This window comes from Arvicola amphibius, chromosome 9 (genome assembly GCF_903992535.2).
Source record: "Arvicola amphibius chromosome 9, mArvAmp1.2, whole genome shotgun sequence".
Classification (NCBI taxonomy): Eukaryota; Metazoa; Chordata; class Mammalia; order Rodentia; family Cricetidae; genus Arvicola; species Arvicola amphibius.
This window is the reverse complement of record NC_052055.2, coordinates 5011178-5038907: the sequence shown is the minus strand read 5'-3', so window position 1 is coordinate 5038907 and position 27730 is coordinate 5011178. Positions and strand designations below refer to the sequence as shown.

Below are 27730 nucleotides of genomic sequence, written 5' to 3'. Positions count from 1 at the left end.
CTTATTTACTCTATGTAATCAAAACTTAAATAAAATTATTCGAAGATATAATTTCCTGCAGGAAATACTTGACATTTATTTTTATGAATGATAGCAATTTGAAAGACACAGACGGCTGACTAGAAAATTTACTACAAACGAAATTGAATTCATTCACTATAAACCAGATTGCATAACACTATTCAAAGCGTTACATTTCACTTGGAAATAAAACTAATTATTAAGATTGCTTTTTATAAATTAGTCTTCTGGCCTATTTCTTTAGAATTGAGACTAGACAAAGATAATTGTTCTGAGTTAGATATGTCTGAGCTTGGAACTTGTATATCTGGGCTTTGGTACACACTTTGATAATACTTTTAAATCCAACTGCATTTTAAAATAAGGCTATAAACTTTAAGAACAATAACTTTAGAGGAACATGCATACCATCATGCCAGACTTGGTGTTTGAGTGTACACTCCCTGACATTTCTAGTTATTGAAAGGATTTTCATATTACCTAATATCTTCATTTCTCTAGCACTTCCATTTTACCCCTGTGACGGTAAAGATAAAAATCTCTTTCAGATCATTTGTGGCCTTGCTGGGTGCATGGCATGCTGAGACTCGGCTGTGGTCTGGTCAAACGGGCTTCGGGGGGTGAGGATGACTATAGTAGTCAGTAGTCCAGAGTCTTCACAAGCGTGGCCAGAATTCCAGAGCACATCAGTGGAAAGGGAGATGGCCCAAGAGAGGCTTCGGTGTGGTTGTTGGGTTCAGCAGCCAGCGGAAGCAAAGGCAGAGCCAATTCTTCAAGTGGCCAGTGCATGGCTAACTGCCAAGCTGAAGCTGATTTGGGAAGGAGAAGGCTCAAGTGGATCCAAATGGAGAGCGGGTGGACAGAGAGGTCTACAATGAGCATCTGGGAATTTAGCTGACTCCCAAATCCTTATATTTTCCTCATAATGTGGGATTGCCCTCTGTATGGTATGAATATGTTTTCCTACCACTGGTTATTAAAGAAGTTGTTTCAGTTGTTTCGTAAAGCCAGGTGGGAAATCTGAACAGAGATATTGGGAGAAAGTAGGCGGAGTCAGGGAGATACCATGTAGTTACTGAAGGAGAAGGCCACCAGCTGCCAGCCAGAACCTTACCAGTAGGCCACAGCCTCATGGCAATACACAGAATAATAGAAATGGGTTAATTTAAGATATAAGAGTTAGCTAGAAAAATATGCCTAAGCTATTGGACAAACAGTGCTGTAATTAATATAGTTTCTGTGTTATTATTTAGGACTGGGAAATGAATGAAGAGTCTCTGCCTACACCCATTTAGTAGGAAGAGCAGACACCAGAATGCACCTAGGAGAGTATTTATGGGTGCACATTCAGAGACCTAGGTAATGAGCTGGAAAAATAGGCAATCAAAATGAACTAAGGCTGACATTTGGTCTCCTTTTCCCATGACCTTTCACCAACTTAGCCATGACCTGTCCCAGCTTGTTCCAGGTACTTTCACATTTTTCCTTCATGATATAAAGATTTTGCTATTTATTGCGATGATTAGCTAAAAATGTCCCGGGCTTGTCTACCCATATGCAGCCTGTTCTCAAGGCCCCCACTTCTGGATCATGCTAAGCCAGTGGCCAGAAGCAGACGTCTCAGCTGGTAACTGAGGTTATTTAGCTTTTATGAGGTTCCTTCCCTTAGGAAGCAAAACGAAGGCAGCTAAAGAGCCAATGGATCACCAGGGCTAGAAAGTGACATCAAGTCAGGCTAAGACAACTGCTTTGAGACATGCAGAACTGAACTTAGAAAAGATAGGACGTCAGGGATGACAGGGTATGCAGGACTCGGCTCAGTCAGCTCGGTGGGCGACATCTGCTCCCGTGAGCTGAAATCCCGACCCCAGGCTTCTGCCACTCCTCCCCACAAGTGTAACTGCCTTGTAGCAAATACTCATTGTAACAAAATGATCTACAACAACCCACGTATTAACTAGAAATTGTTTTATCTTTATGTTGTCATAAAAATGTTTAATTTCGGCCTTTCTGTGTGTGTGTGTGTGTGAGCGGCTTGCTACGTAGCCCTAACTGTCCTTGACCACCTGATTCTCTTCCCTCAGCATCCCTCTAGCCAGTGAGCTGATATCTGAAGTATGTGCCATCACAGCCATCTTCCGTCAAGTTCCTTCTGATCCTCCTGGACCCACCTCTCTACTGCTGGAATTACAGGCATGCACCACCACACTTAGTTTAGGTGGTGGGGATCAAACGGAGAGCCTCACGCACGCTGGCGAGAATTCCTCCAACTGAGCCACGTCTTCAGCCTACTCAGGCTTCCTCTGAGAGCTGGCCCTGAACCTAATTTTCTCCTTTAGTGGGGTGTGCTACGGGCTCCAAAGGCATGTCCCCCTCCGTTTCTGTGGCTAGGCGCCTCTGCTCCTTTGCAAAGCGTGAATATGTGTGCACACACTGGAGACTCGGCTCTGGCCCCACTTCTTACCACGGTCACCTATGCTTTCTGCCCTCTGCTCTAAGGCTCCTGGATGTCTAAGCTGAGTGTTGTGATCCATTAATCTCTACTACCTAACAAATCACTTATATATCCCCTACTCCCTTCTTTCTCTGGAGAAAGAATATTTAACCCGAAGTTTATACATCGGCCTGGAACAGAAAGTGTCCAATAGTAAAGCATTGCTGAAATTAAGAAAGTTTTTCTTTCTTAATGAAGAGTAACAGAGAGAAGTCTTTAGTTTACTTTGAAGACATCTCTCCCCCCACTTCTCCTCATCCCTGCAACAGGCCAGGCCAGTTGTCATTTGAGAAGCACTGTTCTCTGGAGGGCTAGTCCTTCCCCAGCAGGCCGGCTTCTCTACTGTGCCACTGTATTATCCGTCTCAGATGTCACAACGCTCCGCAATTACTTATTTCCTCTGAGACTGACCCCTTCAGATTATGGCGATTGAGGACAGACTATGAATTGTAGTAAGGCCTCCCTTTGGGGGTTCTTATGAGAATGCAAGGAAAATTAATTTCAATTAAGTGCATGCAAGACACATTGTTTGGTAAACAGCGGGTCAGCAGCTGCTCTTGTTACCGCTGTTAATGAAGCCTATGGTCTTACAGAGGGCTTTTTCTTGAGAATCTCTACAGGTGTATGTATGCTATTCAGAAAACAAGAGGTGACACTGAGGGTTTGGAGCAAAAGAATGAGTTCATCTCCTGACACTTGTTCATAGAAAGTCAAGCACAAAGCTGGTACTGCCCTTGGCTTAAAAGGCTCATGTGTGGCAGCATGCATGTGCGTGTACACACACACACACACGGGGTTGGGGATACAAGAGCACATGCACATATGAGCACCTGACTGTTAAGGCTCAGCACAGGTGTAAGAAACCCAAGATTACTCATTCATTAAATAACCCATCCACTCACAATACCCACATACGGACAAACACTGACTCATCATGCTCAAAGACCCTGCTGCCAAACACCTTAGTACTTTCTATGTGGCTTTACGGTCTCGTGCGAATCAATCGACAGGGTTCACAGAGTTGCGATCAATTCTGAATTCACTACTCAAAGACCCACGCTGACCAGGCTGCTCTCTATAGACATCTTAGACCTTAGCCTTTCTTGCCCATGATAGTTAGGACAATGGGAAGCTGAAGAGCAACCTGCTTTCTGTTTCAATCAAAGAGAAGGTCACAGTGGCCACATGGGACGCACGCCTTTTCTTCCTAGGGCTAGTCTATGCCTTACTCATTTATGTCCCTCTGTCTTAGGCGGGTCCCCATAACCACCATCCTTTCTTCCTTCAGGTTCTACCCTGGCAACCTCACTGGGTTGTGATCTATGCATCTTCTTACAAGAGACTGTGAACCCCAAAAGTGACATTTCAAAATGGTCAGAACCCTGCTGTGTCTGGCTTAGTCTGGGCTCAAATTACAGGAAACTGCTCACATCTCTGACTAGTCAGGCCCTGCAAAGAGTAAGACACTGATCACTATGGAAACCAGGTTGCAGCAGGAGGTAGAGCCTGTGACTCAGCAGGTGGCACTTCTCTTCATGGCGGGAGCACCGAATGCTCTGACAGGACACCAGGCACACATACACGGTGGTTTCACCTGCTCACAGCAAATGAACACACAGCCTTTGTTCCTGTGCAGCCAGCCTTTAGGTCAGCCACAGTGTGAGCAGAAAATGCAAGAGGAGCTGAGTCAGGGAGGGTAAGGAGAAAAACACACAACTGCAATGTTTACTATTAATCCAGAGCCAGGACGTTTATTTACAGGGTTCCCAAATCAGAAGTAGCAAATAATTATATATCAAGCTCGGTAGGAAGACAAAACATTATTTCACAACTGCCACTACGTGTTTCTTCCTCTCTGACACAACTGGCACAGATCCAGGCTTGCTATGCTTACGACGATTCATTTCCCTAGAAATAAACAAAATACATAAAATATGAGCAAGTACATATAAAATCATCTCAGCCAACAGAAAAAAAAATTAAATCATAAAGCATTTTCTTTCGCTAGAAAAAGCACTGGGAAAAAAATTTCCCAATGAGAATAAGGTGAAAAGTTAAATTCAACTTTTGTTATTTAATTGCTTTGTATTTTATGAATCATCGGTGTCTAAGGCTATACTTCCCTGAATGTACCTGATCTTTTCTGATCTTGGAAGCTAAGCAGGGTCAGGACTGGATAGTACTTGGAAGGGAGATCACCTGGGAATACATGGTGCGGTAGGCTTTAAAGCCAGGTGTGGTGGTGATGCCTTTAATCCCTGCACTCAGGAGGCAGAGACAGGCTGATCTCTGAGTTTAAGGCCAGTCTGGTCTAGAGAGTGAGTTCCAGAACTGCCAGGCCACCACACTGAGACTGCCTCCAAAACAAACAAACAAACAAGATGACAACAAAGCAAAAACAAAACTTTCAGCTTCCTTTACTAAGTTTAAAAGGTAGCACAGTTAGTTACTAAGAGACATAAATATGATTAAATACCAGCATGTACCCAGAAGCAAAACAACAGTAACCTATGCAGTTTAGTAACCAACAGTAATCTGTGCAGTTTAGTAAACAACAGTAACCTATGCAGCTTAGTAAACAACCCCAGGAGCTCCAGGCGCTTCAACGCTGCACTGCTCCATGGGCTCCAGGAGTGTATCCAGAGGAGAGAGTGGTGGTGGGAAAGTTCTGCTTTGGATGCAAATGCTAGCTTTCCCTGCTGCTCAGGTTGAGAAAGGAGGACCACTTGAGCCCTGGGCTGAGCTGAAGACCAGCTTAGGAATCACAGTGAGCCCCTCACCTCAAGAAACAGACATCAGATCTCGGATATTATGATAAAACACATTAGAATGTTTTAAAGAAATGATTGCTAAATATGAGTTTTTAAAATTCTTTGCAGTCCAGGTTGGCTTTGATCTCATGGTCCCGAGTACTAGGATTATAGGAATTTGAATTTATTTAGCAAATAAATAGGATAGCATTTCATAATTGCAGCTGTATTAGAAATGATTTTGAAAAGCATTGTGTTTGTAATATTAGAGGCAGAGACAGGAGGATCCCTGGGGCTCACTGGCCAACCAGTCCAGCAAACAGGTGATTTCCAGGACCAGTGAGACTGATGTAAGATGATACAGGAGGACACTTGCTATGGGCTTCTGGGCACAGAGATTCACATACATGTGCACGTTTGCTCACACATATGCACGCGCGCACACACACACACACACACACACGAGAGAGAGATTTCATAAATGGACAGATCATGAATCCGTGCACCATCCTTACACCGAGCTATGCTAACGCTCTCTGTACTGTTCCAATGTTACAACACCCACTGCCGAAACAAGCACAGCGCGTCAGTTAACATAAAATAGCTCCTCCCTCTCTTCCATCCATGCTAGCCCCAAGCCCAGTTCTTTGCCCAGTCACTCACTCTGTAACTGGACTATCACAACTGAGAAGTATGTTCTTATTATGGTAATTCATTTTCTTCACTGGTACTCTAAACATATTCTTAAATATTTCCCCACTTTTGGAAAACCAGAGAGTTGTTCAAGAAATGTCTACTGTACATTAGTATATAGGCCACTCCTTTATAAGAAAGTATGCGTTTGATTATGGGGATGATGGAGCCGAGGGGGGAGGGCAGTAGAAAGTGCTGAGGTTAGAGGCATGTGTCCAAACACATACTTTCGGCGACGGGACTCCCTCATGATGCGCTGCTCCTTGATCTGGGTGTAGATGGATTTCGGCAGATGTCGATGGCGAGCAATCCGTTTCACATGCGGATGATACTGAAATTTTTCCTTTAACTTCTGGTTATAATCATTTGCTGCCTTTTCTCGTGATGAAAGCTGAAACAAAGTGCATTTTAGTATCTTGAATTCTTTAGTTTTCCTGGGTATAAAAATCTAGGGAGCACCCTTTTCTCCTCCCCAAATTCAGCTTTTACCACACACAAGCAAAATGGACAGTGAGCTTGCAGGCCTCTGCAAGCCCAGCAGCTCTGAAGCCGCACGCCAACAACGTAAACAGATGCCAGGACGGAAACACAACCACACTGCAGGGCAGGGCTGTGGGCCCCGCAGAGCTGGTGCCCACTAGGTGGAGAGCACAGAAAAGGCATCCACTGCAATCAGTCGCCTTAGGTTTTGGTAAAACCTAACTACACAAAAAGAAAAAAGTATTTGGTCCCGTAGTAGGTTTTGTTTAACAATGCTAAGAATAAAGCAAACACACTAGAACACTTAATAATGAATGAATACTGAGACAGTGAAACAGCTAATGATAACTGAATTTAAAATAGAATTACCTTCCATTATTGCTTAGTGCCTGGATTTTACTACCAGGGCTAAGCAGAAAACACTTCAAACCTAACATTCCTAACATTTAGTACTTGTTTCTCACAGAAACAAGCTGTACATTCTACACAGGAAGGTGGAACATTAGAAAATATAAACAACAACAACAACAACAAAACCCAAGTCAACCATTATCTTACAACCCAGATGCAGCTGCGTTTTCATGGACTCTACCTTCAATTTAGGTTCTGGGTCTTTGACACCGATGCTCTCTCAGGATTGAGCCTTTGTGCTCAATCACACTGCTGTGACAGCAGCAGCATCTTCCAAACCCTGCACTTCGAGTCTCTACATCTCTCTCCCACCGAAGAAAACAAAGAACCAGGAGAGCATGAGTACGACAATCAATCTGAATTCATAAAACCTGATAACGGGCAGTGGTGGTACACACCTTTACACCTTTCATCCTAGCACCCAGGACACAGTGCCAGGTAGATCTGTGAGTTTGAGGCCAGCCTGGTCTATAGTGCGAATTCCAGTACAGCCTGTCTCAAAAAACCAAAACCAAAAGAAAACCAAACCAAACCCACAAAAAAGAAAAACAAAGACTCTGAAAGAGCACTTGTGTGCCGACACCTACAGCTGGTGCCAGAAAGGCTAAAGTTCATATGGGGTCGTCCTCCACTGCTCCCAGCTTAGTTGAGACCAACTCTGTCTCTGAACCAATTCAACTAGCTGGCCCGCCAGTCTGGACAGGGAGCTGCAGGGAGCCTCCTCATCCTTAGCACACTGTCAGGGTGTACTGGCCTGTTGCTATCTATGTTCTAGGGATAAACTCAGGTCCCCCAAAAGAGCCCTCTGCCCAGCCTTGCAGGAAAAGTCAGTAAACCTTTTGTTTGCTTTGGTGCTGACTTTTGGTTAATCTGATCAATCAGGTACTTCAAAAAGCTTTTACAATGACATTCAGTAACACCGAAAGCTGGTCTGTGGCCTTACCACGCCCAGCTTCTCCGAGGCGTTAGCCTTCCAGAGGCGGATGTTCATCTCATCAGAGCCGCACATGATGTACTTGCTGTCGGAGGTCCACTTCACACAGATAACGTGCTGCATTCTCTTTGTGTGGTACACTTCCCTGCAGAAAAGGAATTAAGGTAATAATTCCAGAAATCTTAAAACAGATTTCTTTAACCACTGTTTACCAGGGACCAGAGAACCGTTTTTATGTAAAAGGAAAATTCAGCTTCATTTCACTGAACTCCACTAATCGGTTCAATTCTAAATACTTAGGAATTAAAATTAAAGATGGGTCACCTGACATGCAACAACGGAAATAAATATAAACACACCTAGCAAAACTAGATACAAAATTGCTGAAAGTATAAGATACAAACAAAATTTAATTTTAATTCAGGGATAACTTGGGAAGCTGTTGGGAGCAGTGAGACCCCAGATCCTGAATTTCTTGTAATCCCCTGATTTGAGTGCCTACAGCTGCTCTGAGCACGAGACCTTCAGGAGTTCCTGATGGCAGGAGAGTGGTTTCTGGTGGGTTTGGCTGGGGCGTGGCTATCTCTATATAATCTGCCCCTGAACACAATAAAGGGGGCATTCTTGGGGAATTCAAGGATGACCCGTGTCTCTGTCCCTCTGTCTGTGTGTGTCTGTGTATTTTAACCTCCAGCCCCCTTGCCCGAAGCTTGCAAACTGGGTGCCAGTGCACAGAGAGCAGACACGGGGGCCGCGGTGCGCAGCAGGAAGCTTCCTCCACTCCCACTTTCAAGATAGGGTTTCCCTGTGTAGCTCTGTAGACCTTGCTAACCTCGAAGTCAGAGCTCAGCCTGCCTCTGCCCCCCAAGTGCTTGGGTAAAGGGGCTGAGTGTGCTTCCACGCCTGGCTAGACATGGCTTATTCTTCAATAAACAGTGACTCATCCCCACTTTTATTCAGGTCAACAGCCACTACCCCTCAATGACATTTTACTGGGAAATAAAATTAATGCAGTAGCCTCCAAAGAGCACACCCTAGCACGCTGAAGCCAGCTCTGCTTTTTGCTTGGGCACACTGTCTTAAAAACCTAATTGAAGTGAGAGTTTATTTACATGTGTGAAAACAGGGAGGGCTGCAGAAGTGTCGGGAAGCTGAGGTAAGAATCATCTAGATGGCGGGGCGAGTCAGACCTACTTGGGATGCTGTGAAGCAGGCTAGGTGAGTTCACAGGAGGTTCTATATGGGGAGTGTGAAGAAGGGCATTTCAGAGAGAGAAAAAGGTCAAAGAAATTAAGATGAGCTCTCTTAATTCCAAATACAGAAAAAACAAGTCAAAATGCAGATGGCATAATAGAAAGGTAATAAGTCTAACAAATTATCCACAGTAAAATAAACCAGACAACCACATCAGATAAAACCCACTTACAGACCGTATCTCTAGATGCACTTATGCACTAGCCTTGTTCACTGCTTTAAGGTATGGACTAAACATTAAAACTGTAAGAAATTTACTTTTAAAGAAGGAACAATGGTTATTAAAATGAAGCCTGGATGAGAGACTCGTTCTTCTCTTCAATGTCCTGATTTTTGCATGTTGATCCCTTACCATCTCCACTTTCTTAAAAGCCCTCTCTGACACACACACACACACACACACACACACACACACACACACAATTTCAATTAAGCTTCAGTAACCATCAATAACAATTTGCTCGTGTGACTCAGTCAAAGCTCCGGCAGGCACTGAAGCAACTCAAGGTTCTTCGCAGTGGTGAACTATGTAGTCCCTAGCCCCTTGTTTACAACATGCTGAGTGTATTAAGTTCACTAAACATTATAGTAGGAGACGTTTTTAAAGACAAAATAGTCTAAGCCACTTTCTCTTGTGAATGCTACTGATTTTGCTTGCTGGCTTAGTAAATTGTGAACGGACTTGCACTACTGGAGCCCACATCGTGGAAACACTGAACGGAGCCCCTGCACAGGCACACCATGGCAGGGGCACAACATGCGTATACATAACAAATAAACATGTATTTCTAACAACCAAAACACATTTAAGAGCCAGCATGATCTATATACTCCACCCCAAATTTAATCAATGGGTTATGGAGATAGATAGCTTGTCTGGCATGCATGAAGTCATAGGTTTGCTTTCCAGCACCACATAAAACCAGACACGGTGGTACATGCCTGTAAGCTCAGCACATGGGAAGCAGAATCAGGAGTTCAATGTCATCTTTGGATATATAGCAATTTACAGTCAGCCTGGAATATAAGAGACTTTTTTTTTTTTTTTTTTTTTTTAAGAGACAGGGTTTCTTTGTGTAGCCCTGGTTGTCTTGAAACTCCCTCCATAGACCAGGCTGGCCTTGAACTCAGAGATCTGCCCAGGAGCCTTCCATGCTACAGAAGGCAGGCTAGTTTATCCCACATAAGGATTCAACCCTCACTACTGTACTATGACGGTGTGGCATCTCCCCTTTCTTCCCTTCATTACCAGCTAGACACATCACTACAGCTTTCTCCAGGAATCCTGTGCTGTGGGAATGCTCATACACAGTAAAGATTTATCACTCGTGTTGGTTTAATAAAAAGCTGATTGGCCAGTAGCCAGGCAGGCAATATAGGCAGGACAACAAGACTAGGAGAATTCTGGGAAGAGGAAAGGCAGAGATGCAGTCACCAGTCAGACACAGAGGAAGTAAGATAAGAATGCCTCACTGAGAAAAGGTACTAAGCCATGTGACTAAACAAGAATTATGGGTTAAGTTCTAAGAGCCAGTTAATAATAACCTAATAGGCCAAACAATTTGTCATTAATGTAAGACTCATGTTTCTTTGGGACTGAATGGCAGGGTAAAAACTTCTGTCTACAATCCTAGGTCACTCAACCAAGAAAGGGAAAACACACACACACACACACACACACACAGACACACGTATGTGCATTATATATTCATCTAAATTATTTTCTTTTTATGTTTTAATAGACATTTATGAGCAATCATGTATCTCTGACTGACTATCCTAATCTGTCCCACTGTGATTCTGTAGGACAGCCTGTGTGGTTAGTTGTGTCAATCTCACAAGCAAGAGTCACCCGGGAGGAGGAACTTTAAATGCCTCCATCAGATGAAGCTCTAGGTAGATCTGCGGGGCATTTTCTTGATGTGTGACAGCCCATCCCTGGAGAAAGGAGTTCTAGTGGTTTTGAAAAAGCAACAACCTGGTTGACCAAGCCTTGGGAAGTACCAGTGAGCAGCATCCTCCATGAGTGCTGCTTTAGTGTTTGCCTCCGGGCTCCTGCCTTGAGCTCCTGACAGACTCCTGATAGGGATCTCTGTAAACCAATTATCTTAGAGTTGGGACCAAGTTAGGGTGTGGCTTTGTGCCCTCTCTCTGTGTGGTTCCCTCACAGCACAGCTAAGCTTGGACTTCTTGTTTCTGTTTCGTGAGTTTGCCTCTTATAATAAAAAGTAACTGTTTTATCTTTTAGCTAGCCTGGTTATTTCTCAAATCGAGATAATTCAATAGACTCCCCTTCATGACAGACTGACTAGGATGTATAAATCAAACACTCTTTCCTCCCCAAGTTGCTTTTGGTCATGGTGCTTCACCGCAGCAATAGAAAGCAAACTAAAACAGCCTGGAACTTACAATCTTCCTGCTTCTACCTCCTGAGTAGCACCAAACTTAGCTGTCGTAAGTTTTATGGGATCAATTGTTTCAGTTTCCCTTGGTTTATGTGTACTTATAGGAGAGTGTCTGAGCACTCCTAAGAACAGAGGATGTGCATACAGTGTTTGTAAACCACAGCACACGACCAGGCTCTAGGGAGGAGTAACGGTCTAGGAAGAACTCACGGGTACAGTACTTGCATAAGGGCCTAGTAAAATCCCCAGCATCACCAAGTCAGCCAGTGAAGTAAAAAATAAAGTACAAAATTTCCCTGACGTCTCTGAAAATGCCACAATTTTCTATCAACTGCCTCAATATAAAAATACACGGGTGTATAAATAGCACACTGAATCACATATAATAAGTGGTAAAGTTAAGCTGTAGGAAACAACTCATACTAAGTGTGCTCAAAGGCTGAGATACTCCCTGGATCAGCGTAGCATCTCCCATCTCCCAGCTCAACAGAGGACACAGGTGAAGTGACCAAGTTAATGCCATCTTGACCCCACTGTATTTAATGTCTGCCTACTCTACTTCTCTGCCTTCCATCCCCCTCAACAGCCACATCTGCCTTGGCAGTGCTTTGAGGATGTCTGTGAACCTAACCACGGTCTAGACATATTACACAAAATATTTGGGGTTCGTGCACGCTTAACCATAAAACTACAATAAATCAGAAATAATTGTCATGTAGTGTCTGGAATGCACTGCTGAGGCTTGCAAGAGGGCAGATGTTACCATACGGTAATATAAGCCCACCCCAGTGGCATTCCTGAGCACGGACGTAAATTGGGATTTTGTCTTTTAAAATGATGTACCCTGAGCTTGGTCACCAAGAGACATTTCAGAAGCACAAGCCTGCTCTTGGTATAGCCATTAATAAAATGTCTCAGAACTTTTCACCAGATTAATCAACCAACTCTTGATTGTTGGTAACTACCTTGTATGGACCACTTCATAGGTTCTGACTAACCTAGAAAGGAGGAGAATGAGCTCAATATCTAAACCGCTTTTCCTCCACATTTCTGCCTGGTAGAGTAAGTTGGATTTGAATGTATAAAAGACAATACCAGGGAGTATTATTCATTGCTTTTAAAACTACTTTCAGAAAAAGAAATTATCTGAGTTCTTAATCATCAAATTCAACTTTTAGTAAGCTTATTAATTATATGGAAATAATCTCCTACTCAATAAAACAAACCACCTGATTTGATCCGACACAATTCAGTAGAAGTGACACTCCATGTCACAATACCCAAGCCCAATTATATACACACCACCACACTTTCTAGGAAAAACAGAGGGTTACCAAGACTAAACACAGACCGGGCAAACCTACATGGCTGCCAGTCACATACCTGCTCCGGCTCCTCTCCACAGGGAAGATTCTGATAGACTTATCGAAACTGGCAGACACAAACTCTTTCCCAGTGGGGGAGTAGTCCACGTCAAGTACCGCAGAGACGTGATCCATGTGGACCTGAACAGGTGTGTCCAGGGCACGCATATCAAAGGTATACAAGCTGTAAAACATCATTAAATGTTTCATTCACATTTCTACAAAGAAGCCATATGTAGTATTAAAAGATATTAGTAAAAACAAAGAAAAGAAATTAGCTAAATAAGGACCCCCCTTAATAAGCAGTCTGATTCTGAATACAGTTAAGACAGGTAAGACACAGAAAAACACCAGTAATTCTGCTTTGGAACATCACACAAAATAAAAAATAGCAAACCAATGCAATGGCTCCGTGGTTACCCAGATGTACCATCAAGACTAGTGACCCGAGCGCAGTCCTCAGAACCAACTCCCACCAGGTGCCCTCTGACCTACCTCCACATGTGCCTTATGCCCGTGCATGCACACACTCACAAATGTGGAAGGGCCAGAGAGCAGCTTGCCCTGTGAGGACCGGAGTTCACATTCTGGAACAGGGCCCTCACTGATCCTGATTATGCTGGCAATTCCCAAACTAGGATAAAATAATTCTCTTTCCTTAAACCCCTCAATCTATGGCAATTTGTTAGTTGTCTGGATTAGGATAATGATAGAAGCCACCACATGCAGGCAAGCATTTACAAAAACTCATAATATTCTTATCGAAAGAGAAGCCACTCTGGGTAGGGTACTTAGGGCTTCATGCCTGTCGCCTCACCAACCAAGAGACTGAAACAGGAGCAAGTTCTAGGCCAACCTGAGCCCATCTCAGAAAAGATCAAACAAACAGCCCAAAGCACTGCTCCCTCTAAGAGCCTCCAATAACCCCTAGGCGTGTGAGCCACGGTCTCTCTGATTTGGAGCTTTAATTTCTGACTTGACAGCTATAACACAATGTCCGCCTGGCACGTGATTCCCAACACTTTTTTCCTTAAAACACATTGCTTTTCTACAAATTGTTTCAACATTCTGTGGAGAAAAAAATGCAAATCTGTTCAAATTTCAAGCACATCCATCCATCCAGACAGGATTGCCTACGGTCATTCTTGAGCAGGATCTACTCTACACCTTCTTCCTTCAGACAGCAAGACCACAGCACCAGTTAGGGTGAAGAACCCCCCACTTCCTACAGTAACAGCTGGACGCTTTAGATCTGACACAGAGCAAAGGCCCCACAACAGACTCCTCTGTCTGAGTGAGGCTCTCATGCAGCCCTTCAGCCATGAGGCCAAATTTTCTCCATAGCAGATAACCCTGAACTCCTCATCCTTCTTGCCTCAGTTTCCCCAGTGCTAGGATTACAGGCATACACCATCATACTCACCAAGAGTATTTTAAAAGGACATTTATGAAAAACTAGCAGTCATTTCTTATAAGAGATATGTCTTGTTTTAGGAACTGTATGTAATTCTTTCCAAGGCAAGAAGTGAGAAATTCCAAGAAGGCTCTGAAAAAAGATTATTTTGGCGAAGAGCTAGTTCATAATGTACTTTAGATCTTAGCTGAGAGGTCACTGTGCTGCAGAATGACTCTTGTCTTTTGTTGTCTTTAATTGCACAGCACTATTACAGGAAGTAAAGGCTTCCATGTGGCTGGTACTGCTAATGGCGCCACTGCACTTCAATACAGGAACCCTACGAGAGAACTGTAGGCAGTGCCACTGAAGAGCCTGTATTTCCAAGTATAAGCTGATACTGCCATTTACTCTCTAATCTATACACAGACACAGTGAAAAACAAGACTTTTTACTTATGTGCATGTGTGTGTGCTTCGTTGTCTGTGTGTGCACTACGTATGTGCAGGGAGGGACCTTCAGAAGCCAGAAGAGGGCGTCAGACTTACAGGTGGCTGTGAGCTGCCCAATGTGGGTGCTGGCATCAGAACATGGGTCCTCTGCAAGAGTAACAAAAACTCTCTAACTGTTGAGCCATCTCTCCAGCCTCTGGTGGACAGATTTAAAATACAGAAAATCTAGAGTTCAAATCCACCAAGTTTGTATCTTCTCAAAAAGTTGTTAAAAATGTATTTAAAGTCAGGCAGGGGTTCACGCCTTTAATCCCAGCACTCAGGAGACAGAGGCAGGCAGATCTCTGAGTTCAAGGCCAGCCTGGTCTACAGAGTAAGTTCCAGGATAATCATGGATACACAGAGAAACCCTATCTTAAAAAACCGAGGAAAGAAAGAAAAAAGTTCTTTAAAATAATAATAAAACACATTAAAAATAAAAATAAAGTAAGACTGATCTATACTTTTCACTGGCTTAGGCTCTCCGGCTAACACATCTGACCTGACTGACAAACACTGAGGCAATGGTGAGACAGCCAATGGGCAACGTCCAATAGGACGTTACTCTCAGGATCATAAATCTCAGAGTTCAAAGGAAGTCTGCTAGTTCAGGCACAGAAAGTATAAGCAACTATTAAGCTAAAAATTGAAACCATCACTTTCTGTTTGCTTTACTTATGACAGCAGGCAGTTTAACTACAAGAGCTACAGCTACAGAAACACCTGTAAAACACCTGTAATGTATGGGCCAAGTATGACTTGTTCATGTTTGTTTGTTCTGAAACGATGTCTTCCTATAAAACCCAGGCTGGCTTTGGACATACCATGTAACCCCAGTAGACTCAAACTCAGTCCTCCTGCCTCAACCTCAGAGTGCTAGGAACACAGACTTGCGACACCGCACCCGCTGGTCCAGTCGTTACTTAAATGGCCTACAGCAGGGATCATATAGTTTCCTGTGCCTGGTCAAGGGAGACATCAGGTCTGAACTGTAACTCCCCAGCATGGGCATCACAACATGAGGGCAGCCAGACCAGGAGACAGCAAACAATCACAGCCACAGGCATGAACTGTGGAACAGACAGGATTTACCCAAAGATGCTAGTTTACTGTTCTTTGTCTAAGTTATTCTAAAATCCGAGAGAATTTTTTTTTTCTAAAAACTTCTCCAATTTGGGAAATTATTTTCAGCCTAACAAAAACAGCTTCTAAATTCGCTCACAAAAGCGCCCTCAGCAGGTGAAACGTGCGTGTAAACAAGGCCATGCAGCGAGTAGGTGAGTTTCTAAGGAGAGAGACACTTACTTATAATCTTCATTTGCTGCAGTAAAATGGAAAGCTTCCATAGGGTTCCAACAGATTGTATTTGTTCTCATATCCAAGATAACCTGAGAAAGGATTACCCATCACCACAAATTAACATATATGAAATAAATACATCTCCTCCTTTCTTTTGGTCTGATTTGAGCAAGTACTTTAATATGCACAGTGCACGATTCAGAGCATGGGGAAAGAAATCAATGACTATTCCTGAGAACAGAGTGGTAACTACAAAAACACTTAACACCTAGCCCTGAACTTCAAATGACAAACCCAATTAAGCATTGTCTTACTGTTTAAAACAAACGCAATGCAAACCGGCTGAGATTGTGAGTGTACCGGGTGACAGACTACAGCTTCTTTCTTCCACTTACAGCTAATGGACCTACACTAAAGCAGGCTGTGTGTGCAGATGTGTGTACTTGCCAAAGACTACAATTCAGTAAACTAGAACTTCATGTCAGCTAAAAAGCATGTCTTTTTTCTATAAATATACAACAAGGTACTGGCTAATACCATCATTTTACAAAAGAAATACAGACAGCAAAGTTCATATATCACAGGGTGAACTAATTTTGCACTTTTAATGAATAATGAATATACTAATCTCATTCTTCCTACTTTTAATATTTCTGAATCTATCAACATATTACAATTTTTTTTTTCTTATTCCTTTGCTAGAGTCTCAGAGAGCCCAAGCTGGCCTGGAACTCAGTGTCAGGATGACCCTGAATTCCCGATCCTCCTGCCTTCACCTAGCGAGTGCTAGGACTGCAAACCTGGACCACATCTAACTGACAAAAGGAATTCTATATGTGAACTGTGCATATTCTCATGGCGCATGAATGACATCTAGCCCTTCTTGTGCCCTGACAATACTACAATGCTTGATGTCAACTCTTCTTAAAATGGTAGTCCACTGCATGTACAAACAACATTTCTCTCTTGACAGTCGGCAGACTGTGTATTAGCTTTGATATCTAGTCCTGAAATGACCATGGCGAATGGAAAGACTATGGAGCCCGCATCAACAAGATAGTGCGCTTGTCTAACAGAGTCGAACTAGTGTCAGCGTGTAATTAAAATGGCTGTCTATACGGATGAGTGCTAAAACCATTTTGAATAAAATAATGGCTATGCCGCATGATAATCAAGCCCCCCTCAAATTAGTACATATTAAGTAATGCAATGAAACATCTTTCATTTTAAAAACTTCAATTTAGCAAGGACTAATGAAATGCCTAAGGTATACTGGCATTATTGAAGTCACAAAGAGACAGAGTCTAAAATCAATGGAGAGCTGATGTCATTACCATCGTCACTTGATACACAGAATGCCTTAACAACTGTATGGCACAGACAGGGCCAGAACTCACCTTCTTCAGAGGCGTGGCTTGCCGCATATCATACAGTACTATATTCCTATCAGAAGCACAACTTCCCAGGATAAATGTCTAAAAATAATGGCAACAATCACCAATTAAAAGCCAGGCTTGGACACAAATGATGTCTATTTAAAACAAAAATTATTTATCTTTAATATTTAAGTTAAATATTAGCTGTAACACTGACTATATCCCATTTTATGAGGGTATAATAAATCACCCATAATCTCAGCTAAGACAAGTATTTTCATGTTTAAATCTCCGTGCATGTAATTTAGGTAGTGGCAATAACAGTATGCCCTGTTTCTAGCAGAACGTTTTTTACTTACCTGCTCTCCAATGTAAGATTTAGTTACTGCTTTTGACTGCTATAAATAAGACTTCAGGAAATAGTTTCAGACATTAAACTCTTCTTTTGAATTGTTTCCTTAACATAAAATTTCAGGAGTTGTATTAGTGAATCAAAAATGTTAAACGATTTTATGAATTGTAACATTTAAGGTTGCTTATTTTTTAAAAGTGATATTAATATCACTGTCAAGTGAGAATGTACTTTTTATCACAACTATGACGATATTTCCTAAACACTCAAATTTTTTGCTTTATTAGAAATAAACATTTCCTTTTATTTGTGGCTGCTGCATAAATATGCCCTGTCCTTTATCCGACAGAGTGTGTGCGCCCATGTGCTATGTGTGTGTATGGTTTATGCGTGCACGTGAGTAAGGTGCATGTGGAGATCAGAGGTCAACGCTGGATGTCTTCCTCCTGATCTCTGTCCTGTCCTTTGTCATAGGACATCTTCCTCGGCCACTAACCGGCTCCACTGGCCGGTGGGCAGGTACTGGGATCTGCCTATCTCAGCGTTCCATAGCACTGGGCTGCGGACATACTAGCATGCCCAGCTCTTACAGGAATGCTGGAGATGCAAGTCCAGGTCCTCACGCTTGCTCAGCAGGCACGTTATTCCCTGAGCTATCTCCTGAGCCATGTGTGTCCGTCTGTCCTCCTTCCCTCCTTCCACAGGAGTCTAAGCTCACTACACTGTCCAGGATGGCATCAAGCTTGTGACCCTCCGGTCTTGGTTTTCCAGGCATGCACTGCTGCATGACTTATGACACTTATGACAGGCCTTGGTGTTGAGTGAAAATAGGCTACTGTCCCGCAGAGGCCTGATTCCACTTGTGCGTGTATGGTGTGTGCATATGAGGGGTGGACTCGCCTGTGCCTGGAAGCCAACTGTGCTGCCCTATCCTTCACATTCTTTATTTAGCGCATGCGTGTAGTCTTCACAGGTGTGGACACTGGGAAACAGCCTTACAGGAGAGAGCTTCTCCTTCTGCCACACTGGTTCCAGGAATGAACTCAGGCTTCAGGCTGATGGTATGTAGGCAAGTGTGTTTACCTACTGAGCCGTCTCCCCATCTTCTCAGCCTTCAAAAATCTTTGAGAATTCATTTATTTTATGTGAATAACTGTTTTGCCTGCATGTATGTCTATGCACCACATGCATGCCTGGTGCCTGTAGATGCAGAATAGAGTGATGGGTTCCTTGGAACTGGAATTACAGATGGCTGGGAGACACCTATGCAGATGCTGGGCACCAAATCTAGATCTTCTACAAGAACAGCGAGTACTCTTAACCACTGAGTCATCTCTTTAGCTCCTCTATCCCCTTTTTTCTGAGACAGTCTTTCACTGACCCTGAAGCTCACCATGTTGGCTAGAACTGACCTGTGAATCCCTGGGATTCCTGTCTACACGCCTTAACACAGGTTATAGGCATGCCGCTATGCTCAGGATCCGTCTCTGCACCCTAACATAGGCTACAGACACGCCACATGCTCGGCTTCTATACGGGTGCTGGGGATCCAAGTTCAGTCCTCACGCTTATACAACAGGCCTGTTTCTCACGGAGACATCTCTCAGCCCCTGACCCCACTCCCTGTAACACTCTTCCTTAGTCATGGCTCCAGATACCACAGCTCTTGGCTTCTGTCTACCACCATTTCCTGTCGCAAGCAGAGCAGGAAGTTATTTACTAAGCAGTTGTAAGGCCAGCTAGTTCCTACCATGTACACACAGCTTAATGAAATAGAAACAAAGGGTAAAAGCATGATCTGGGTCCCCCTCTTTTCAAAAACCTGTCTCAATGGTTGCTTCTGAGATCTCTGTTAGCTTCCCCTTAACCTCTTAACTTTTAGTAGCTTTCATTATGTTACCTTTGAGTAAGACCAGGGCCAATTTCTAAAACAAAGACTTTGAAATGAACATAGCAAAAAGTTCCACCTGGACTGAATATAAACTTTCACATTGCAAAATGTGACAATCCTCAGTATTAACTTCTGACTTTACCAGAATCTTAGGCTTCAATATTTAAACAGAAAATTAATTATTAATGGATAAAGGAAGTAACTACTGTTTGTTCACAGCAGTCGGCCCCGCCTGCTCCATTAGCTCTAATCCAGGGTAAGAGACACGCACTTCGTTTGCTTTTATCACGAAGTCAATTCATAAGATAAGAAAGCCAGTGGACAGACTTGCCTATTAAATAGGCAAGTCTGAAAACCATGGTCGATAGGTCATAACCAGTAATTATGAGTTCACAACTGGCCATTAGCTCTTCTGATATGTTCATCAAAATAGGAAAGCAAAATATTTGTATGCCCCATCAAAAACTAGCAATCACTGTCTCTGTCTGTTTCCTGCTGTGTGTTAGTAACGATAACCAAAGAGAAGATGGGGAAGGAAGATGCAGGAGGCACCCAGAACACATGGCTCTGACAAAATCAAGACTAGGCATCAGTGAACCTTCTCCATAAAAAGCCAGGAAGAAGGCCGGGCGGTGGTGGCGCACACCTTTAATCCCAGCACTCGGGAGGCAGAGGCAGGCGGATCTCTGTGAGTTCGAGACCAGCCTGGTCTACAAGAGCTAGTTCCAGGACAGGCTCTAGAAACTACAGGGAAACCCTGTCTCGAAAAACCAAAAAAAAAAAAAAAAAAAAAGCCAGGAAGAAGGTATTTTAGGCTTTACAGGCATGTGATTCCCAGAGCAACCATTCCAATTTTCCACTATGGTAAAAAAGTGGCTGCAGACAGTACAGTAAGAGGGTCTGCTTGTGTTCTAGTGAGACATTGTAACAGGCAGTGGATATGCTGCAACCCCTGCTCTGGGCCCCTGGGCAGCCTCATGCAGAAGTGTGACTCCAGGCATATTCTGGCGGCAGGGTAGCCATGGCTGCTGGCCTCTTGGCACAACCTCACACTGGTTCGCAGCACACCATGTCCCAGCACACCATGTATAGTTAGTTATATTCCGCTACTCCGGCCTAGCCATCCCTCCCTCTCTTACCACACTGGCTCTGAGAGAATCTGAAATCTGCATTCCAGAATTTCCTCTTACAAATTTACACAGTAGCTTCCTAGTAACACTGAAAGAAAGGGCGTCTTGACTGAGTCTTCTGAACAGTGAGGTCATTTATTGTTATGCATTCAGAAAGATCAGGGAAAAGGTCTGGAATCCAAGGCCCCATTAGCCTCCAGGCCAGTCTCTCTTCCCAAATTCACGTACAAATGGATAGTGTGCAAGGCCGACCTCACATCTGCACTTAGACCAAGAAGAAACTAGGAATAAACTCACATTTCAGAGCATAGACGACCTGTAACTACTAACCATGCAGTCCAGGAGTGGCCATGCATATTACTGTGAGGCATGGGCACCCTGTGACTTACAGACATGGACCAGCATGCTCAGTGCTCACTCCCGTGACCGCAGGAGGACAAAGGAAAAGGAGCATCTTCCTCAAAGTGCAATGGTACAGACGGAACAGTGTGGAGATCACGGAAAGGAGAGCTAATGAGAGGCCTGGGCAAAGGATCACAAGTTCAAGACCAGTCTGTGAGATCTAATGGCCTCAAAGACAAAACCATAAAGAGGCAAGCAAGTATTTATCCAGAGTCTACTCTGAGGTCAGCTGAGAGTTCACAGAACCCAGATATAAGCTGAAAAACTTATCAAATGCCAGAAAACCATTCAAATGTAGAAAATGTTTCCTAAACAGGGCTCAGATTTCATGTTAAACAATAAGCAGAACTTATTTAAAGGAACATTACCTCAATGGGGTTAAATTTAACACTGCATATACTGTCAAATCCCCAGTTCATTGAGCACACGGGGCTGGTTCTTTGTTCGTCCCAAATGTCTACTTGCTGTCCGCAGGTAGCGAAGACGGGGTCTTTCCAGTGATGGTCGATGCCGGTGTACACTGTCTTTGGAAGCCAAGGGTGTTAGACACGTGCGCCTCACTAAGACTAGACCAGCATACTTTAGAAATCCTCGTTACCAAGAATTGCTTTCCTGTTCTCCCACAACCCTTTACCACCAACTGTGCAACCAAGCGTCCTACATTTGGGGGAGTTGCAGGGCTGGCATATCCAGAATGTAACAGGCAAACTTCACTCTGGAAAAGCCACCTTACCAATCACGCCATCTCCCCTTTGGGTAAATTTAAAGAAACTTCTTTGAAGTCCTTCATTAAAGGGTAGAAAGTGCCAGATGGCAGGGGTGGCAGTGGACACTTTTAATCCCAGCACTCAGGAGGCAGAGGCAGGAATATCTCTGTGAGTTCAAGGTCACAACTTGGTCAAAGACCTAATTCCAGGACAGCCAGGGCTATTGCACAGAGAAACCCTGTCTCGAAAAACAAAAACAAAACAAAATAAAAAAAAATATTCTGAACTTGTTGAAACCAGAAGCTGTACCTAAATATACATTAATGCGTAATAGTGAAATAAAGCAGCAGTTTTTAAAATGCACATATTTAAAGATTAAACTAAGCTTCAGAATTTTGTATGCTTAATACAGAATGTCAGCATTACAAACACGTGTAAACCAAATGTTGTAAATCGCACTTAGGCTGCCCCTGAACCCATGTGACTTGAAGAACAATTTCTGAGAAGTTTAAGATTATATGAGAAGCACATACTATTCCATGTCTTCAAGTCCTAATGGATTGTTTAGGAAATCCTGAGCCTTGTATGAGATCTATGATGATATAAACCAGACAGAAGCCAAGCTATTATTTTCCTAACATTTATCTTACACATGATGGAGGAAGGTCATCTGTCTATGTGTTACTTTCATTGGTTAATAAAGAAACTGCCTTGGCCCTTTGATAGGACAGAAAATTAGGTAGGCGGAGTAGACAGAATTGTGGGAGAAAGAAAGCAGAGTCAGACAGATGCCATGCCTCTCCTCTCCGAGACAGATACAGGTTAAGATCTCTCCTGTTAAGCCACCCATCGTGGTGCTACACAGATTACTAAATATGGGTAAAAGCAAGATGTGGGAATTAGCCAATAAGAGGCTGAAACTAATGGGCCAGGCAGTGTTAAAAGAACATGGTTTCCGTGTCATTATTTTGGGTAAAGCTAGCCAGGTGGCGGGACGTGGTCCGCTGCTCCTTCTACATACACAGTTCTCCCAGGGCTTCCATAATACTGCATTGCAGCCTCTACATGACTTGTAAAGTCTAGTATGGATGGAACAAGCTAAAGAGAAATCAAATTCTACTACACTGAGCACCAACAGCTATTCATATTCTTTTTTGGTTTTTCAAGACAGGGTTTCTCTATAGCTTTGAAGCCTGTCCTGGAACTAGCTCTTGTAGACCAGGCTGGTCTCGAACTCACAGAGATCCGCCTGCCTCTGCCTCCCGAGTGCTGGGATTAAAGGCATGCGCCACCACCGCCCGGCTAGTTGTTCATATTCTTAAGTTTCAAAAAATTTTAATTACATAGAATGTAACTTTTATACACTGCTGTAGTGAGCCAACGATTAGATATAATCATTGTTGTTACATGAGTTTTCCTTTTGTAATTATAAAAAAGGCAAGGGATCTCAACAGGCTAAGCCCCATGTGTCTCTGTACCTTTCCTAGTATGGTCTGCAGTGGCTCCTCCTCCTCTCCACAGCCCGGCCCGGCCATCTTCCACTGCTTCACAGTTTTGTCGTCACCAACCTAAACACGGTTATCTTACGATGACTTTACACAGCATCAGTCGTAAACACACGTATCAAATTATAAGTATCTCATTTCAAACAGTAACACATACCATTCTTTCATTTTTACATTTGTTTTCTACTACTTTATCATAACAAAGATTTATAATATAGTATAAAATATATAAAGCACATAAAATCAAAAACAAAACAGTATGAGTTAAGCAAAATGCTAAGAATAGATCAAAATTAGGTCATATAAGTATGGTATTTCAAATCAAGGAGAAAAATATAATAAAATGGTTTAAAATATAAGATTTGGTGTAGGAGGTCCTTCTGTATTTGTGTTGCTTTCATTGGTTAATGAATAAAGAAACTGCTTTGGTCTAATAGGGCAGAACTTAGGTAGGCAGAGAAGACAGAACTGAATGCTGGGAGGAAGAAAGGCAGAGTAGGAGAGAGCCGCCATGGAGCCGCCAGAGTCAGACATGCTGAATCTTTCACGGTAAGCCACTGCCACGTGGCAATACATAGATTAATAAACCAAGGTGTAAGAGCTAGCCAATAAGATGTTAGAACTAATGGGCCAAGCAGTGATTTAATTAATACAATTTTTGTGTGGTTATTTCGGGGCTAAGCTAGCCGGGTGGCCAGGACGAACAAGGGGGCCCTCCCTTGCAACAAAGATTAATCGTTTAGAAAGTTCTGAACCTGGCATGGTGGCGTACACACCTACAATACCAATAGTCAGGTGGTGGTGGTGGGGGTGGATTTCCAGTACCTGCATCAGACAGCTCACGACTGCCTCTAACTCCAGAAGATCAGACAGATGCCTTCTTCTGGCCTCACCTGCATGCATGCTGCCCACCCACACACACTCAAGACACACACACAATACACATAAAATAGTTCTGCTTTTAAATCTCTTTTGCCACTGTGATGGCACACATTTTTTAATCCCAGCTCTCAGGAGGCAGAGGGAGGTGGACCAGAATGAGTTTGAGGCCAGTCTGGTTTATACAATGAGTTTCAGGCAAGCCAAAACTACACTGTACTACGATCCTGCCTCAAAATAAATAAACAAACAAACAAAGACAAACAAAACCCAAAAACCAACCCAGCAACAAAAAGGAGGGGCGGGGGAGATAAATCATTTGCCTGCAAACAATAAGACCAATTCCCTAGAACCCAAGTAAATGCTGTGTGGGCTTGGCAGCTCACTGGCGATGTCAGCCTTAGAATTCAGAACCAGGGATCCTGAGTATAAGACTGATAGTCCTTTAGCCAGAGCGACTGAGGGAGACTCTTAGTACATGAGGCTCCCTCCCTCCCTCTCCCCCCACCCCTCTCTTTCTCTCTCTCTCTCTCTCTCTCTCTCTCTCTCACACACACACACACACACACACACGAGTTTGAGTAAATAAGATGTCATATACAATAAATCCCAGATTGTTTCAAATACAAAGAACAAAGGGGGAAAAAAGATGAAATGCTTGCTAGAGACTTTTTTTATAATCTTAGGATAGACCAAGTCCTTCTCTGCAGGTCACGAAACTCCAGAAACTATTAATTTAGAAGCTTCCAAACTGAACCACAGAGCCCTGGGACACTCCACAGGATCATTCCATGATCACTGGTGTCACCTCAGCCCAAATCCATGAGTCAGGACGTGGTGATTTAGACTTGGACATGTGGCAGACATGTCTGAGACAGATGAAGTAAGACTCAGACTAGAATGTGCACAACAATGCAGCACAGCTAACAGCACAGACCACCACAGCTGCAGCACACGACACTTGTGAGACTCACATAAAGGTGGTAAAGGTGGAGACACGAGGCCAGACCTCATACCCATTACCGACGATAATTCCATATAATAGTTTTAATACTATTAAACTATTATACAATAATAAACTAATAGTTTGTATTTGAAGCAGTTTTATAACTTGAGTCTTCTACTTCTAGCATCATGCTGATGGCCCAAAAAAAATATCTGGGATTTTTGAGTGTTTTGAATATCAGATTTTTTTTTAATAGAGATGTTCAAAATGTTCCATATTCTTGGTTTTAACTTTTAACATCTGTTTACATTGCTGCAAAAGTCAGGATTTCCCACTTTCCTTACGGTTGAATAGCATTTCACTACACCTATACACTTTTGGGGGTGGGGGGTGTTTCAAGACAGGTTTCTCTGTAAAAGCCCTGCCTGTCCTGGAACTCAATCTGTAGAACAGGCTGCCTTCTAACTCAGAGATCCGCCTGCCTCTGCCCCCCAAGTGCTGGGATTAAAAGTGTGCACCACCACCGCCCAGCACACCAAATTTTCTTCTATTTGTTGATGGACACTTAAGTGACTGATATTTCAGAGAAGACTTTATTCATTTTGAATGATTCCCCCCGCTCAAAAGCAAATCACATACAAAAATCATCCAGCAGGGTTGAGAGTGAAGTCTAGTGATAGAGCCCAGTCTAGTATGTGCAATGCTCTGTTTAATCCAGCTCCATAAAACAGGGAAACAACATATCGCACTTCATCAGTTCAGATATCAGAGGAGAGCCACCGGGAAGAGCAGAAGTCTCGGCCAGCCGCTCCAGATTGCCACCCCATTTCTTCTGCCATATATGGTCTATGTCACACAGCTCGATCTGCTCTATGGCTATTGTGTTTTCCTACTTAAAGAGACTTTAAGTGCCACTCCCCTGACACCTTTATATTTCACATCTCCTCATACTGATGCCATACTACAATCTCACTCATTAGTTCTACACAGATGGTGCCAAGGTTAGCTGTGACTTTTCTTCTGAGGCCCAGAACTTCACCTATAAAGGACAGTCAACTTCACTCAGATAACCTGCTAGTCCAGGTCATCACACCAGAGCTTCCTCCTTTAACCCTGCTGGCACCAGCTGATGTCTCCTTTCCCATGCGGGAACAGCTATCTTCTGATGTCCCTCTCAGTCATCTGACAGACTCAAGCCTCCAAACTAATACTCAATCTGAACACCATTTCTCACAGGTGGCTGGAGAGATGGCTCAGAGGTTAAGAGCACTGACTGCTCTTCCAGAGGACCTGAGTTCAATTCCCAGCTCACAGCCATCTATAATGAGATCTGGTGTCCTCTTATGGCATGCAAGCATACATGGAAGGAATGTTGTAGACATAATAAATTTTAAAAAAATAAATAAATATTAGAAAGCAAAGCAGTCATACTAGTCAGCCATACAAGTCAGGGAGTGGTGGCACACACCTTTAATCCCCCAGGATTCTGGAGACAGAGGCAGACGGATCTCTGTGAGCTCAAGGCCACCCTGGGCTACGCGAGACTGAATCTGCCTAACAGAGAAACAGAGCTCACACAAAGGTGATCCCAGCACTTGGAACAATTTAATCACAGCACAGCAGTGACAGGGCTGGGAGGAGAGAGGACCACAAAGAGGGAAGAGGCAGGGACTCAGTGTTGCAGAGTTTGAGGATTCCTGGAGACAGGATCTCGCCCCATTTTGGTCTGAGGTAGAGGTGAGAGCCAGTGGCTAGCTGTAGTGGTCCTGTGTGGTGGACCCTGCCCCCAGCTGAGCCTTCACTGCTTTCAAAGCAATCATCTCAAGCACAGCAGGGAACCACTGTCCACCTGCTACACCAACATCCACAGCGCAGTACTCGTAATAGCGAAGAGGTGGAAAGAAACTAAAAGTTTGTTTCTAAACTAAAAAACGACTGGGTTAAAAAATGGTATATATGCACCACTGTTAATATCATGTTACCTCAGGAAAGGATTATAGTGTGTGCTACATCACAGGTAACCTTGACTTCAAGCTATAAGCGAGGAAAGGTTAGGCAATTGCACCTACAAAGACTAAGACTCCACTTATGTGGAACATCTAGACCAGTTTAATTGAGAGACAGAAAGCAGAAGTTGTTACTAGGTGTGAGGAGAGCATGGCGCTGTTACTCAGGGAACAGAGCGTTCGTTACTTAGGGTAAGCTAAGCTGTGCGGGGGCAACGATGGCGGCAGCACAACGGCATGAACGTACGGAATGAAATCCTATATGAAAATGGCTGAAACAGCAAACAGTCTATGGATTTGTTCTTCCCCTACACACATATTTTTCAGTGATTCCTTATGGACAAAATACAAATTATTCATCTTAGCACAGAACATCTTCCACAGTAAGTCACACAATCATTCTAGTCTTAATTCCCACTAACTCCACTTCTATGTGTTCAGGACAATAGTTCAATGGTGTTCAGTATGTACGGGTAAGGCTGGGTCACTTAAAGAAGAGTAGGACTTGTCAGGTTTAATGCACTCTTCTGTACTAACGAGCTCCAGA

General features: G+C 43.3%; 1 protein-coding gene across 1 annotated transcript in view; it reads right to left on the bottom strand.

Annotated features, from left to right (window-relative positions):
• Nucleotides 1–4239: 4239 nt before the first annotated feature.
• The window catches only part of Dcaf13 (DDB1 and CUL4 associated factor 13), a 30088-nt gene continuing 6597 nt past the window's right edge, over nt 4240–27730 (bottom strand). Inside the window, exons 4-11 of the mRNA XM_038344305.2 lie at nt 23326–23415; nt 21509–21664; nt 17387–17464; nt 15996–16078; nt 12826–12990; nt 7793–7928; nt 6186–6349; nt 4240–4423 (exon numbers count right to left, since the gene is read on the bottom strand). Of these exons, the coding sequence (XP_038200233.1) occupies nt 4336–4423; nt 6186–6349; nt 7793–7928; nt 12826–12990; nt 15996–16078; nt 17387–17464; nt 21509–21664; nt 23326–23415 (960 nt within the window). The 3' untranslated portion in view covers nt 4240–4335. The remainder of the gene's footprint in view (nt 4424–6185; nt 6350–7792; nt 7929–12825; nt 12991–15995; nt 16079–17386; nt 17465–21508; nt 21665–23325; nt 23416–27730) is intronic.